The sequence below is a fragment of the Aedes aegypti genome, chromosome 2 (assembly GCF_002204515.2).
Source record: "Aedes aegypti strain LVP_AGWG chromosome 2, AaegL5.0 Primary Assembly, whole genome shotgun sequence".
NCBI classification, from domain to species: Eukaryota; Metazoa; Arthropoda; class Insecta; order Diptera; family Culicidae; genus Aedes; species Aedes aegypti.
In genome coordinates this window covers 206183932-206201129 of record NC_035108.1, presented here as the reverse complement: position 1 = coordinate 206201129, position 17198 = coordinate 206183932, and the positions used below count along the sequence as shown (strand labels likewise).

General features: G+C 36.9%; 1 protein-coding gene across 1 annotated transcript in view; it reads left to right on the top strand.

Moving 5' to 3' along the window:
• Positions 1 to 3110: 3110 nt before the first annotated feature.
• The window catches only part of LOC5570327 (sphingomyelin synthase-related 1), a 53677-nt gene continuing 39589 nt past the window's right edge, over positions 3111 to 17198 (top strand). Inside the window, exon 1 of the mRNA XM_021843820.1 lies at positions 3111 to 3911. Coding sequence (XP_021699512.1) covers positions 3368 to 3911 — 544 coding nt within the window. The 5' untranslated portion in view covers positions 3111 to 3367. The remainder of the gene's footprint in view (positions 3912 to 17198) is intronic.

Below are 17198 nucleotides of genomic sequence, written 5' to 3'. Positions count from 1 at the left end.
TACGATGGGGGAGGGGGGTGTCAAAAATTGGCCAAAAAATGCTACGTCATTTATGGACGGTCCCTTATTGTTATTGTTTATTTGTTCGAGCCGCCGATGGGGAACATTCCAAGTTCCGATTGGAGCTTTTAGTGTATACCCTGCATTTAAAACATAATGTATATTTTGTTAGCCTATCTATAGGGTAGCAAACAAATTTTATATTTCTTACTTACATTTTAAACTTTTTGATCCATCGGTGTATAAATTTTACTCCAACTGTTGAGATGCATTGGCTTTATGTACAAGCTGAATTTTAAATCGAGAGGGATTCGCGATAAGGGCCTATCTGACAATTCAATAACAATGAGAAAATAACCAATGAAATTCTCATGTGCAATTTTTAATCCCAATTGGAGAAAATATACTCAAACTTTAACCTTTTCACTTTAATACACATTTTATAAACCTAGTTTTAAAATCATCATCAATACCACACACATCTCCTACAATTTCCCTAGCTATTTCGTACTAAAAATATATTATAAGGTTTCGCCTTAAACGCGCTCAAGAATGCCAGTATCGCCCAATGTTATGTGCCTGCACTGAAATGAATTTTGTTGTAGAAACTACTGAATCCATGGTAAAATTAAGAACTGCACCAACGATTTTCAACCGACTACATTAATCTGTTAACTCTACCAAAACATAGTCAACATCACTACACAAGAAAATTTCTTCGGTTGATTTAACCAGAGTTGTAGTATTTTTGACTAGAAACATTCTTGATTTGAGAAGTTTAGCATCATACTTTTGACCACACTGTGTTGTACGGTGGTGTCACGGATTGAAATACAATGCTTTGTAGTGGATGCTACTATGGACATAGTCAAATTTACTGCACTGCTCAGTGATTTTCACCAGATTATAGTGAACTTAACAGATTTTTGTAGTCGGTTGAAAATCGTTGGTGCAGTTCTTAATTCTACCATGGATTCGGTAGATTATACAACAAAATTTGTTTGCGTGTGTAATCGATATTATTTTCAGTGTCGCCTATTACTTTTGCGCCGTGTTTACATTCTGGTTTCAATTAAGCCCGCCATAGCGAAAAATAAACTTGTTTATTTTTTGTTTGCAGTGTCGCGGTTTACTCTCGCCGTTTTTTGATTTCGATTTCAGATGCGCCCATCACTTTGGATAAACAAAAACACAGGCGTAATCAATAAAGTGTGTGGTTTGATATGAGGTGAAGTTTCGTTCTTCTACAAATTGTGTTTTTTTGAATAGTTTAAATTATCGATAGAGGGAAAAGTTCAAGTGCAGTGAATAGACAATCGAGCTACAATTTCAACGCTATATTTTCTTAAATTGTGTAAATTTTGTCAGTTTCGCTTGATTCGCGAATTTTCTAGAAATGTTCACCCATTAAAGAGTATACCCTCGGAACTAGAAAATGGGCAAATAATACCCTTTATTCAAAATTATAAATTACCCGTCATTTTGACAGGCTCCATATATCAGGCAAAAGTGGGTACTCACCAGACAAACAGACGTCACACTCTCATCGATGTCCATCGACCAACTTTTTAACGATCGATTCGAATATCTGGTAGGTGATCAATCGACCACCCGCAGCGCTCGCGTCGTTTTTCTTCGTGTTTGACGTTTACACACTAACCGTCACCTGTTGGTCATCGGCCAACTACAGTGTTTTTAGCATGGGCGTACATGTTTTCGCGACTATGATTTTGATCGCAATTTGTTCTAAGTGTTACGTCTGTTTCTCTGTGGGTACTGTTGAGTTTACAGTGATAATATAGTTTATTACGGGCCCTATTTATAAATCGAGTCGATCAAAAACGACTCGACTGGAGTCACTGTCGACCAAAAATTTCGCTCGACTCGGCTCTGTCACTTCGAGTTTATCGACAGTTGTCACTCTATGTGACTAGATTACTATGGAGTCGACGGGTGACATCTGAAATATGCATGCTTACTTTGATCGACAGTGACTCCAGATGAGTCACATGAAACCGCTCGATTTACAAAATAGACCCCTACATCTAGGGTAACGGTCGTATTTTGGACCCCCTAAGGAATTGATTTTAGTTTTTTTGTCCCAATTAATTAATTGCACAGCGTAACCAAGTCAAAGAACATGCCAAAATGTAGAGAAAAAACTTCCTCAACAAGATAACAATGCCCTCACGGTCATGTAGAATCCAAAAACGTCGAAAATAATTGAATTGCGAAGCACTGTTTTTCTTTATTTTGGACACACCTAATACATTTTGGACCCTCCAAGTTATATATTTTGGACCCCCGGCATTTTTATCATTTGGCGACTAAGTCCACGACACTGGTTGTATAATATATACAACCTTGCTGCCCATAGTCTAATCAATCGATTGACAATGGAAAACCTAAGAAATTCTACGCGTTTAGTTCAGGAATTTGAAAAAAAGTTTTGTTTACATTTGAAAAATTTCTGACGACTTTAATTTCTGTGTGTAAAGTATTGTAACGGTTGCATGGATGAACTGATTCAATTAAATTAATTTCAGATAAAATAAACACATTTTATATGTACAAACAGTTTATGCAAGTGCGGAATAGTCCTATCTTTCCAAATGGCATGCGAATCTAGTTGTCTTTTGATTAAAACTGGAAAATTTGCAGGAAAATGGTCCAGGGGGTCCAAAATATATAGAGGTCCAAAATATATTGGTTACCCTATTGCGTCAACTCCGTAATTCTGTTGGTAGCAAAAGGGTAGGCATTTTGCGTGGGTAGTCGTTGAGGACAAACCACTTGCGAAGCAAAAACACAAAGCGAAACCCAACCAAAACAAACCGCAAAAACACGAGTGCGAAACGAAGGAGAAGAGAAGTGAAGCGAAAGCAAGGTGTGTGCATTTTGGGTTCATTCAAATATTACGTAACGCAAAAAATGTTGATTTCAGACCCCCTCCCACCCCCTCGTTACAACTTTTGTATGGAAAATTTTAATTTTTTGTATGGACCGTAACACTACGTAAGACCCCCTCCCTCCCCCTGATGCGTTACGTAATATTTGAACGAACCCTTTACTCTGTAGCCAGAGAATTGAACGCGCCTTGAGCGAAAGCGAGCCGAGCTGGTGTGTTGTCTTGCTGTCAAAATTTTTCATTCAAGCTGCAGTCGCTCTGCAGTGCGGTTCGTCGGGTTTTCAGTGTTCCCTTGTCCCAGATTTTAGTTTCTTTCTCGGAATCACTGACTCGTCAAAAGATTATTGTCCAATTCGTAGACGAGGGCAATGGTGAAGTGTTTTTCTTTTATCAATGAATAATGGTGCTGACATTACATCATTGAAACGCAGCTGATTGCAAAGAGTTGAGAGTTTTTCAATGTCGCAAAAATGTGTTGGTGATTCTTTGCACAACCTGCTGAGAGATAGTTCCGGAGCAAGGGCTTGCGGTAAAATGGCAAACGAGCTAAGTGTGATACAGTGGACGAGAGAGAATGTGGCCGAATGGGCCCGGAAAGAATGCCTGAACCGGAAGATTATCGAGTGCATAGTGAAGGAAGACATCGACGGAAAGTGTTTGCTGACGTTGTGCGAAAATGATATAAAAAGCTTACGGGAAAAGTATTCCTATGGGCTTACCTTGGGTGATATGAAACGGTTTTGGTTTTCGGTGCGTTTGGTGCAAAAGCAGAATGTAACGACGCTGGCCTATTTGGGGATGCTTCCCACAAACGGTGGCGAAGGGTTGGGACACCATCATCATCACCACCAGCACCATCATTCCCTGCTGTCCAGTTTGGGAACTAGCTATGCTTCGGCGGATATCAATTTTAGCGAAATTGAACGGATTTCGCCACCCATGTCGATAGACGGCAGAGCGACTTGTATACAGCCGGAATTCTTCAAGACAATGATAAGCTTAGGTGAGTCATTTCGCAATTATGTTGCCTTTCCTTTCGATTTCTTTGCCTGACTAGAAACGATAAGAGCAGTAAACAGCTGTCTGAGCGTCATAAATGTCCACATTGATAAGCATTCCCCTATATAAATAGAACGTCACCGCCATGACCTTGGCTCAATTCCAAAAACATGCAATAATTGAACGCAAATGATTGAGCATCTCGCATAAAAATAGCTAGGGTTTCGTTCTACTTTCGTCGTACGAGCTACTATTCGTCGTATCAAACTTAAAATGTTCCACTACGGCGGGTTATTCCAACTTACCTGCAACATAGATTCATTTTACGAATGTAATTTTGTGAAAGTTTTTATGATTCGTCCACCTGTACACCAAAAATGCAATGAAACTAACTGTATTTCGATAAATAACTTCAGTCAATTATCCACTTTTCACTTTTTCACGAAATCGCATGGACGAATACGATTTTAGAGAAATACTTAGCGATCGATATTCAGTCACACCACTTTCGAACCACAAGTCTTCCCGCCCTCGTGGGTGACTTACTTCGCCGGGCACTTATTTTCAATATGGAAAACCTTCGTACTTCTTCACTGAAGGATTTCATTCCAATCACACGCCGTGAAAACTTCAATTAATCACCAAACTTTACGAAATTTCCTCAACCGCCGCGTATAATGAGAATGTAAACAAAGTTCAATCCGTCGTACTGAGAAAAAAAAGCTTGTCGCATCAATGTGTGCGCGACGCTCGACGTATAAATACGATTCCTTTGATTGTGTTGTTTTCGCTGTACTGTGAGCAAATGCCATAATTATACGGTCAAAAAGGAATTTGGGCTGAATTTTGATGACGAACAATGAATTTTAAAGAAATTAGTTTATTCCATCATGCAGTGAGATGGAGGGAGATGCCGTTAGATCTATATATCTAGTAAAACATTTTTTATTAGTGTTGATATATTGTGTTTTAACCATTCAATACACACAGTGAGCCATAGTTTGTGGACGAATCTGGAAACTGATTGCGACGGAGTTGAAAACGATAAGACGGATTGAGAATACGATAAGATGCATTTTCTTTGCATTATTTCCAAAAACAGATCAAGATTTATCAAAATGTTAGTTGTACAATGCTAAAGCCGTTTGAGAAAGGAATTGTTTGGCATCGGTTTGTATCAGCATCATTCACTGCAATACTGGGAAAATTGCAGGCATCACTGATCAATGCTTAATACGATGGATACTAGCACATCACCCTACCTATAAAGACCCTCCAACCAAATTTTCAATAACGATATTAGCAAATTGAAATTATGTCTGCTTTGGCATTGGATACCCGATTGAGACAAATGGAAGGTGACATTATCTATAAGGACAATGTTCTCCAGGTAGACAGCATTCTCAACGATTTGAAGGTAATCGAGAGCGTAGCCAGTGGGCCTTGCGTCGAATTATGAAAGGCTCTAGTACATAGGTTCCCAAGCTTTTATGAAAAACACGTTCAACTAGCGATCAGGCATAGTTTTCGCGTCTCACCAGTAAAAAATCGTGCAGAAGAAAGCTTTGAATGACAAGCTTCGTAGGTATGCCTACTATACTAAAAGCCATTCCAAAAACTAACAATGAAAAAGGCGGCCTCATTTCCAAAAAGTAAACAAAGAGAAAAACGCAATTTTGTTTTGTTTGATAAAACATTAAATCAATCAATCAAATTTATATTATAAATTGAAGCATTGCATGTTATTTTATCGTTCAGAATATCGCTGCACAAATTGATTTAGAACAATGAGTATTCATTACTATATTTTTTTGCCAAAAAACCCTACTAAAAACGAGTTAAAGGAAATGAGGCTTTTATTTCATCAAAAGCTATTGAGCCCTTTTCATTTGTGCCCATAGACACCGGCCGACGCTGATGAGGCCAGTTAGTTGACGGCTTTGTTTACTTTAACATTGGTTGATTTGTCACATTATCGGGGATAGGATTTGATCAAAAGTAATGATAGACATGTAACAAATTGTTCTTAAATTACAGAGTTTGCGATGAAGGGGCCTTCCTTGGTTAGAGTCCACGGCTACAAAACAAAGCCATTCTGAAGGTGTCTGGGTTCGATTCCCGGTCGGTCCAGGTTCTTTTCGTAATGGAAATTTCCTAGTCTTCCCTGGGCGTAGGGTATCATCGTACTTGCCACACGATATACGAATGCAAAAATGGCAACTTACGCAAAGAAAGCTCTCAGTTAATAACTGTGGAAGTGCTCATAAGAACACTAAGTTGAGAAGCCGGCTCTGTCCCAGTGGGGACGTTAATACCAAGAAGAAGAAGTTTGCGATTTTAGCATGTTGTTTTTAACTCTTAATTTTTTGTTCATTTAAATGTTATTCACGTCAACATAATTATGCGGTAAAGATCTACCCGGTGAACCCTCACTGCAAAAAAAACATTTTACCTAATTTTTAGTTGACTACCCAAAATACATATATCGATCATATATCATATATCAATCTCGTATATCATGGGAGGGTTTTTGTCACAATCATGCTTAGAATTTGAAAAACCACCCAGATTTTCAATAGAATCCCACAAACTCTAGGATTTGTGACAATTTCTCATCGGATTTAACGGTAAACCTAGTTAGGATTCTGTTAGGGGAACATGGTCCAATTCGGACCTAGTAACAGTTTTTTGGCCATATCTTTTCAGCACGATTAACGGCATGAAGAGTTTTATATTTTAACGAATGCCTGATTTAGCGCGCACTATGAGACCTGTATATGAGAAAATGCAATGATAAGAAAGAATTATGAAGACAAATCAATATTTCTGTAATATTCGACTATCTCATAAATTCATTCAAACGAACTGATCTACACCACATGTATTTTGAGAAGGGACGTTGTGATAATTGAATTATTCTTGATTGGTTCAATTGAAAGCAATCGTCGTTGTGGCCATCCAAACCGAGTCACAATACAACAATCTGCTTCATTCGCTCCATTCACCTGCATGATGTTTCGGCATAGATTACAAACCTCAGCATCAATGGTGCAAATTGCCGAAAAATTGGAAAAAGATGAATCACACGAATGCCAAACGGCAAAGAGTAAGAGCTCAATAACCGGTTTGTGAAGGTATGCGAATGGCATTGGCCTTTTACGCTACTAGGTATATAGGTGGCGCGCAATCGACGTGGCGTGGTCGAAAAATTTCACTTGCAGTGACGAAATAAAAGATTTGTTTTGGAAGTCGCGGTGGTAACGGTGTGCGTGATGGACACTGGGAACCCCACATTTTAAAAACGGAAGCGTGGTGACACTTATCCGCTTACGCGTGCTGTTCTCATGCGGAGTTGGCGCCCAATTTCAACGATTCAACGTGGAGCAATGTGCATTGAAGGTATTAATTCTTGCTTAATGTTCATTTTCACTAATGGATCAAATTATCAACTGGACAAATTAATTCGTCATCCTAGGTGTAAAAACGATTAAAAAAAGTCGATCTGAATGCACAGAGACGCGTAACCCCGGGCTACATAAGTACAATAAAAACAAAATAATAACTTTTTCAGAATATTTATGACTGCGTTGCGTAATGAATCATGACAGCACTGGTTTCAGTTGCGTAATGACTATTCCCGCACTGCATACATACTACAGTGTAGGAAAGTAGGCATTTTCATGACAGATTGGCGTGATGAAAAACAGCCTATTACGATGAGAAATTGCAGGTCTCTGCGTCTTTTGCACTTTCTTTTTGCAATTCTCTAAATATTTCTGCACTACCTTGTATTTACCACACCAACACTGGCGACATTAGCGTTCTTTGGGTAGTATTTCTGGTATGTAGTAATAACCTCTATCGTTTTTATTCGAGCGATCATAACATAATTATCGAGAGCGTAGTAGTTGAAATTACATAGAAGTAGCTTTAGGATTTGTGTTAAACCCTCTAATACCCAACCCCGCCTTTAAACGGGGTACACTTTGGAATTTTTTGTAATTTTTCGTGGCTCGAAAATCAAAATAATTTTATTTTTGACTCATAACATGCATATAAGAAAAGTTTTTTATGACTTTTGAAACTTTTTTGTATTTTTGAAAATTGTATGGAAAATTGTATTCTTATAAAACCTACAAATGCCTGAAGTTCATTTAACGTGGAATATAAAAAGTCGTACCTTTTATATTTTTCTACGATCAACCTATCAAAGAAGAAGACGTGGTATTAAAATAATTTCAAATCTGTTTTTTTTTCCGTTAATTACACGAAAAATAAAAAAATCCAGAAAAAAATATAAATTTGAAAAGTACCGTAAAAATTTGAATTTTCATTTGCCAAAAAATAAGTAAATAGAAGAGGCTTTAACACTTCAGTCGTCGCGCTGTTGTATTTTGACTGCTGAAAAACCTCGCTTTTCGTTTACAACAGAAGCGCAGTGGTTTTGAAGGTGGCAAATCGCGCGACGACTGAAAAAAATATGAAAGGGATAGGGATGTTCAAAAATAAAAATTATATAACTCAAAAACCATAAATTATAGATTTGAGAATAAAAAATAATTCATTTCCCAAAACGTGTTTAGAACGATTTTAGATAACTAACAATGTCTGAGTATTGGTCATGGCAGAGGGGAGATTTGGCAAAAGCCAGACCGAGGGTTCAAGCTTGACAAGTAAATCTGTCAGGCAGCTCTAACTGAGCACCATTCAAAAAAATGTTTCAGGATCCAGAATTAGTTATACAGGTATTGGAGCTACTAGTTTCGGCGCTGCAGTCTTGGGTAAAAAAACGACTGTTTTAGATTTTTCCCGACGTTTTGACTCTAATCCGAGTCTTCTTCAGGGGGAGAATTCTGTTTAGTCGTTAGATCTCCCCCTGAAGAAGACTCGGATTAGAGTCGAAACGTCGGGAAAAATCTAAAACAGTCGTTTTGATTACCCAAGACTGCAGCGCCGAAACTAGTAGCTCCAAATCTCCCACATCAGTCGAAATCTCCTCGGTTATACAGGTAGTTTACTTGACTTTGTTTGAGGCATTAAGATGACAGGGAGTCCCTGTGACGACAAATCACAATGAAGATTCGATTCGGCAGACAATACTTAAATTGGAAATATTATACTAATGACATGGCAAAACAAAATCTTAGTACTGCAACAACGTTGAACAAAATTGTAATACACGGAGTGCAGATGAATAGTTACGAAATACAAGTAGTAGTTTAGCGACATAAGTAGATGTTTTTCATTCAACATCTTTCATGTTGCTGTTCTTTAATTTATTAGTTTTGATAAGTTGTTTTTACAAAATATATTTTCTTAAAAAATATTGGTTTTCCCTTAAATATTTATTTTTATATTTTCAAAATATTATTTCAATATCCAATAACTTTGGTCTAAAATAATGAATGAAATTTTTTGACCTACCAATTTATTACATTTTGCAGCATTATTAGCATTATTGTGTCAAGTCCATCCCACTAACCTAACACCCAACCCAATCTTATTTTCCTCTTCCATGGCGTTTACGTGATCAGCATAGACTATTTAGCCATTACCCCTCCTATCATCGACTTTGGATTGACTTGCGCTCTTATTGCCCCACCAAACGCTGCTAAATGAAAATAAATGAATTCTCAATCAGACTTTTCATGGCTAGATAGCCGGACGAATCCCACCGAGGATCTCTTCGGGTTGGAAATTTTCTCGACTTCCCTGGGCATAGAGTATCTTCGTACCTGCCACACGATATACACATGCAAAAATGGTCATTGGCATAGTAAGCTCTCAGTTAATAACTGTGGAAGTGCTCATAAGAACACTAAGCTGAGAAGCAGGCTCTGTCCCAGTGGGGAGGTAACGCCAGAACAGAAAAAAAAGAAGAAGATATGTCTGATCAGGTTTTGAACAGCCATTCAAAATCTTAGCGTTTTTGGGCAGTCAGTTTTAGGCTATGGCACACTTCATAACTGTTTGAACAAAAATTTTAATTATCTCTGTTTTCTGAATTCTTCATATATTAGCGCCAATATTTTTCACCTCCAGATAGCCCTCAATCTGCTGAATGTCTTTGCAGAAGACCTAATCATATCCAAATCAGATTGCTAATCTGTTGAACAGCTTTGCCAAAGACAGAAGCCTTCTAACTGATAAGGATCTCAAGATACAGACAACTGAAGGAAATTTATTACAAGCGCCATCTAGCGATGAATTCCTCATCGATTTGTTGACTATCTTTGCCGAAGACACCCACCTTCTAGCTGATAAATATCTTGACGTAGTAAAGATTGAAGATAATTTATTTTTACTAGAGCCACCTAGCGGATAAATTTTTTATCAGACTCTTTACCCCTTGATCTGCCGAACAGCTTTGTCCAAGACACCAACCTTCTAGCTGATAAGAATCTTGAGAAACAGACAATTGAAGAAAATTTGTCACTAGTGCCACCTAGCGGGTACATTGTCAATGAAATTGTCAACCTTGAAATAGCCCTCAATCTACTAAATATCTTTGCCCAAGACACCAATCTTCTAGTTGATAAGGATTTTGAGATACACACGATTTAAGATTTATTTTTACTAGCGCTACCTAGCGGATGCATTTCCAATCATACTCTTTACCGCCAGATAGCCCTGGATCTGCTGAACAGCCTTGCCGAAGACACCAACCTTCTAGCTGATATCCGTTTGAGGCCAAATTTGGACCCCCCTCGAGTCCACGCTTTTTAAATTATCTAGAAAAGGGAGGGGTCAGGGGGATGTCGCATCTAAGGATTGTAAGACCAACTACCGCATTGACTTTGAAATTTATTTCAAATAAATTGATCTATTGGTCTCCGAATTATAGCCAGTCGAAAATTCAAGGATCGTCTCGAATTTTAAGGGTTAAAATATTAGTTGGTTTAAATTGCACTATTAAGTTTAGATCAAATCTATTTTTGCATCGTATTTACAGTCTCCGTACTAGCGTTGGGCAAATTTGACCCGAACATCGATGTTACTGAATCGATTCAAATTTAATATATCGAATCGATTCACCGATTTAATCGAATCATTTGAATCGATGTTTTCGAATCGATTCAATTTGCAAGCGGATATGACAACTTACGAAAACGTGGTCCCAAAAATATACCAAAAGCAATTTTCAGTTGGTTTCAGTTGCGTAATGACTATTCCCGCACTGCATACATACTACAGTGTAGGAAAGTAGGCATTTTCATGACAGATTGGCGTGATGAAAAACAGCCTATTACGATGAGAAATTGCAGGTCTCTGCGTCTTTTGCACTTTCTTTTTGCAATTCTCTAAATATTTCTGCACTACCTTGTATTTACCACACCAACACTGGCGACATTAGCGTTCTTTGGGTAGTATTTCTGGTATGTAGTAATAACCTCTATCGTTTTTATTCGAGCGATCATAACATAATTATCGAGAGCGTAGTAGTTGAAATTACATAGAAGTAGCTTTAGGATTTGTGTTAAACCCTCTAATACCCAACCCCGCCTTTAAACGGGGTACACTTTGGAATTTTTTGTAATTTTTCGTGGCTCGAAAATCAAAATAATTTTATTTTTGACTCATAACATGCATATAAGAAAAGTTTTTTATGACTTTTGAAACTTTTTTGTATTTTTGAAAATTGTATGGAAAATTGCATTCTTATAAAACCTACAAATGCCTGAAGTTCATTTAACGTGGAATATAAAAAGTCGTACCTTTTATATTTTTCTACGATCAACCTATCAAAGAAGAAGACGTGGTATTAAAATAATTTCAAATCTGTTTTTTTTTTTCCGTTAATTACACGAAAAATAAAAAAATCCAGAAAAAAATATAAATTTGAAAAGTACCGTAAAAATTTGAATTTTCATTTGCCAAAAAATAAGTAAATAGAAGAGGCTTTAACACTTCAGTCGTCGCGCTGTTGTATTTTGACTGCTGAAAAACCTCGCTTTTCGTTTACAACAGAAGCGCAGTGGTTCTGAAGGTGGCAAATCGCGCGACGACTGAAAAAAATATGAAAGGGATAGGGATGTTCAAAAATAAAAATTATATAACTCAAAAACCATAAATTATAGATTTGAGAATAAAAAATAATTCATTTCCCAAAACGTGTTTAGAACGATTTTAGATAACTAACAATGTCTGAGTATTGGTCATGGCAGAGGGGAGATTTGGCAAAAGCCAGACCGAGGGTTCAAGCTTGACAAGTAAATCTGTCAGGCAGCTCTAACTGAGCACCATTCAAAAAAATGTTTCAGGATCCAGAATTAGTTATACAGGTATTGGAGCTGTAATACACGGAGTGCAGATGAATAGTTACGAAATACAAGTAGTAGTTTAGCGACATAAGTAGATGTTTTTCATTCAACATCTTTCATGTTGCTGTTCTTTAATTTATTAGTTTTGATAAGTTGTTTTTACAAAATATATTTTCTTAAAAAATATTGGTTTTCCCTTAAATATTTATTTTTATATTTTCAAAATATTATTTCAATATCCAATAACGTTGGTCTAAAATAATGAATGAAATTTTTTGACCTACCAATTTATTACATTTTGCAGCATTATTAGCATTATTGTGTCAAGTCCATCCCACTAACCTAACACCCAACCCAATCTTATTTTCCTCTTCCATGGCGTTTACGTGATCAGCATAGACTATTTAGCCATTACCCCTCCTATCATCGACTTTGGATTGACTTGCGCTCTTATTGCCCCACCAAACGCTGCTAAATGAAAATAAATGAATTCTCAATCAGACTTTTCATGGCTAGATAGCCGGACGAATCCCACCGAGGATCTCTTCGGGTTGGAAATTTTCTCGACTTCCCTGGGCATAGAGTATCTTCGTACCTGCCACACGATATACACATGCAAAAATGGTCATTGGCATAGTAAGCTCTCAGTTAATAACTGTGGAAGTGCTCATAAGAACACTAAGCTGAGAAGCAGGCTCTGTCCCAGTGGGGAGGTAACGCCAGAACAGAAAAAAAAGAAGAAGATATGTCTGATCAGGTTTTGAACAGCCATTCAAAATCTTAGCGTTTTTGGGCAGTCAGTTTTAGGCTATGGCACACTTCATAACTGTTTGAACAAAAATTTTAATTATCTCTGTTTTCTGAATTCTTCATACATTAGCGCCAATATTTTTCACCTCCAGATAGCCCTCAATCTGCTGAATGTCTTTGCAGAAGACCTAATCATATCCAAATCAGATTGCTAATCTGTTGAACAGCTTTGCCAAAGACAGAAGCCTTCTAACTGATAAGGATCTCAAGATACAGACAACTGAAGGAAATTTATTACAAGCGCCATCTAGCGATGAATTCCTCATCGATTTGTTGACTATCTTTGCCGAAGACACCCACCTTCTAGCTGATAAATATCTTGACGTAGTAAAGATTGAAGATAATTTATTTTTACTAGAGCCACCTAGCGGATAAATTTTTTATCAGACTCTTTACCCCTTGATCTGCCGAACAGCTTTGTCCAAGACACCAACCTTCTAGCTGATAAGAATCTTGAGAAACAGACAATTGAAGAAAATTTGTCACTAGTGCCACCTAGCGGGTACATTGTCAATGAAATTGTCAACCTTGAAATAGCCCTCAATCTACTAAATATCTTTGCCCAAGACACCAATCTTCTAGTTGATAAGGATTTTGAGATACACACGATTTAAGATTTATTTTTACTAGCGCTACCTAGCGGATGCATTTCCAATCATACTCTTTACCGCCAGATAGCCCTGGATCTGCTGAACAGCCTTGCCGAAGACACCAACCTTCTAGCTGATATCCGTTTGAGGCCAAATTTGGACCCCCCTCGAGTCCACGCTTTTTAAATTATCTAGAAAAGGGAGGGGTCAGGGGGATGTCGCATCTAAGGATTGTAAGACCAACTACCGCATTGACTTTGAAATTTATTTCAAATAAATTGATCTATTGGTCTCCGAATTATAGCCAGTCGAAAATTCAAGGATCGTCTCGAATTTTAAGGGTTAAAATATTAATTGGTTTAAATTGCACTATTAAGTTTAGATCAAATCTATTTTTGCATCGTATTTACAGTCTCCGTACTAGCGTTGGGCAAATTTGACCCGAACATCGATGTTACTGAATCGATTCAAATTTAATATATCGAATCGATTCACCGATTTAATCGAATCATTTGAATCGATGTTTTCGAATCGATTCAATTTGCAAGCGGATATGACAACTTACGAAAACGTGGTCCCAAAAATATACCAAAAGCAATTTTATATGGTTTTTAAATTCCTTCAATTGATTTACGTTGGAGATTAAATATTATATATTAAACACTTCAAGTTTAATTCATAATTAGGTTTATAGTTCATCAACTCACTAAAAAGTTCTAATCAATTTCATTGTTTTAAATCGAAACAAAAAATCGAATGAAGAAAATCGATTCACTCGATTTTGAGAGCTCCTAAAATCGATTCAAAAAATCGATTAATCGAAACGAAAAAATCGATTTTCGGAACTTCGATTCAAAATCGCCCATCGCTACTCCGTACAATATTCTTAGTTTCTTTTATATCAAAAAATTGAATATTTTTATGAACCATCAAAAAATAATTTTTAAGCATCTAAAATATTATGAACGTTGTCGATAAGTATTGTTTAATACAGGGGTTTTCAGACTTTTTGGCTCGCGGGGCACTTTTTGAAATATAATTGTTGCGCGGAGCACTTGTTCTTCATTGACACTTCTTTTGTAATATGAACTTTTTACACGCTTAAATCGATTCTATGATTCCTACGAAAATCCTGAAGTAAGATTTATGTTTACCAATCTCTCATATTTTTTTTTTTTAATTTTCAATTCAAATCTAAACATATTTGTTTTATTTGATTCAGAAAGTTTTTTATTTCAGGCTTAAACTGTGACAATTAGGCATCTAAATAGAGCTTTATTCGGGGTTTCGTCAAATATTTCAAAATTCGTTTTGTGAAAACGGCAAATTAGGAAAAAAACAGTAAGTCCGATAATACAAATTATTCGAAAATCAGTCCCACTACAGATTTCCACACCGTTCAACTCAAAAATAAACCATGTTTTGATCATCTTTATATTTTTTGTAAATATATCAAAGTTAAAAGCAAATTGTGAAAGTTTTATTGAGATTCAAACATATTTGGATATTCTGGATTTTTTTGAATACTTGTATGGAAAACGAGGTAAATTTTCCAGTCCATTTTCTCAATGCCTACTTTTTACAGCTGGGGCTGACTTACGATTCACGGCAGTTAAGGCCGCACGGGACGTCATTATAATCACCCTATCCGTTTGAAGAAGCAAATCTCAAGAGCTACTCCATATATCGATGCGAAAACTTTATTCTATACATGTAGTGTAGGTACAACCCATTAAATTTTCAGCTTCATCGGTTCACTAAAACTCGTGATTTGCTTCTGCAAAGTTTTGATGATAATTGTTAGAGTGAGACAAAAGATAGGTAAAATAACACGGTCTCCCGTGTTACCTTAAGGTGAAGATAACATTAAGGCTAAGTAGCCCGTCATTCGTTTTGGCAGCAATGATGACTTTACAGCTTGCAATTTCAAAGTGATAAAACTCAGTCTTGATAGTTTATATTGACTTGAAAAACTATCACTGCAAGCGCTAACATGCATAAAGTATGCTAATACTTTTTCATCTGTATCAGTGCAAAACCAACTGATTTTCTTCGGTTCAAAATCTGCACTCAGGCAAATGGACTATCGATAAACATAGGAACCCCTTATGAAAATTCGCCACAAGGAATCGGGTTAAAATTTATAAATTTGCCTTATGAAACCGAAATTTGAAAACAAAAATAGTTTTCGCAGCAACCTGGAATCGAACCAAGGACCTTGCGATCGATAGGCTCGTGCGTACACCCTGCGCCTATCGACGCCTTGATGTGGAGTGATGCTAAAACGATACATAAAGCGTTCGTATTGCGATAATCGTTCCATCTTTCATAAGGCAAAATGTATGAATTTCGATAGTCCAGTTCGCTGCGTGTGGAGATGAATTAGCAACAATCATCAACGACGCGTACAAAGTTCAATGACGGCCTACTTCGCCTTAAGGCTAAGTAGCCTGTCATTCGTTTTGACAACAATGATGACTATTCAGCTTGCATTTCAAAGTGATAATACTCAGCCTTGATAGTTTATATTGACTTGAAAATGTATCACTGTACGCGCTAACATGCATAAAGTATGCTGATACTTTTTCAGGTGTGTCAGAGTAAAACCAACTGATTTTCTTTGATTCGAAATCGTGAGATGAATTAGCAACAATCATCAACGACGCATACAAATTTCAATGACGGCCTACTTCGCCTTAAGACAAACTTCAAATTTTCAAGATTGCATATATGGAAAACCAAAATAAATCCTGCGCTAAACATTTAATCGATCAGGTTTTCAGTGTAAATAAACATTTGGTTTTCCAGATTTGAGCTCTTAAGAAGTTGTGGTGTGACTTCGGTTCATCTGTACCCAAACAAAATGTTTTGTTTTTGCTCCAAACTTCTCTATCGCTTCTTGGTCAGATAGTTCAGAAAATTCATGCTTATTTGGATGGATACTGCGATTGACTTCAAGATTTGTAAGGAAATCAGAGATTCGTGAATTATGTTCGAAAGAGATTTGTTCAATTATTATCTAGAAAAAAAAATGTTAGGTACCGTTTTTGAACTAAATTGAAAAATCACTCAGTTACTTACTTTTGTCTAGATTCACTACAGACGAAAGTTCAAGTTATTTGTAGTTCGACATCCAAATTTCAGCCTATGCGGATTAGGAAAAGCTGAGATATAGAGCCGTAACAGGAGACGATAAACTTGACAGAAAATTTCGTACGAAATTATGCTATACCATATATATCAATTCATTCCTAAACTGCTTATCTTAAATACCCAGGCGAAGCATATATTTTACAATTTCTCTAGCTGTTGTTGTTCAGGGAAAGGTATTTACGTCACGGTCGGCCATATCAATCGATGCCATTAGTAAAACGAAAACAATAACAACTAACAATCTGACGCAAGTTAATTAGTTAGGAGAGTAAACACTCGAAGGTCATTTAAGCTAGCAAACCTTGCGACGTGCTCAACTCTGTCAACATAAATGATTTCCGTCAATGATCACGATAGAACGTGGCTAGTATTTTGATAATTAGGTTTGATTTGCGTGTTTGATTATGCCAACCCCTTTCTTGCCAAACTGTCAGCGGATCAATCATTTCGGAATTCCACGAGGAAGATTATCTGACA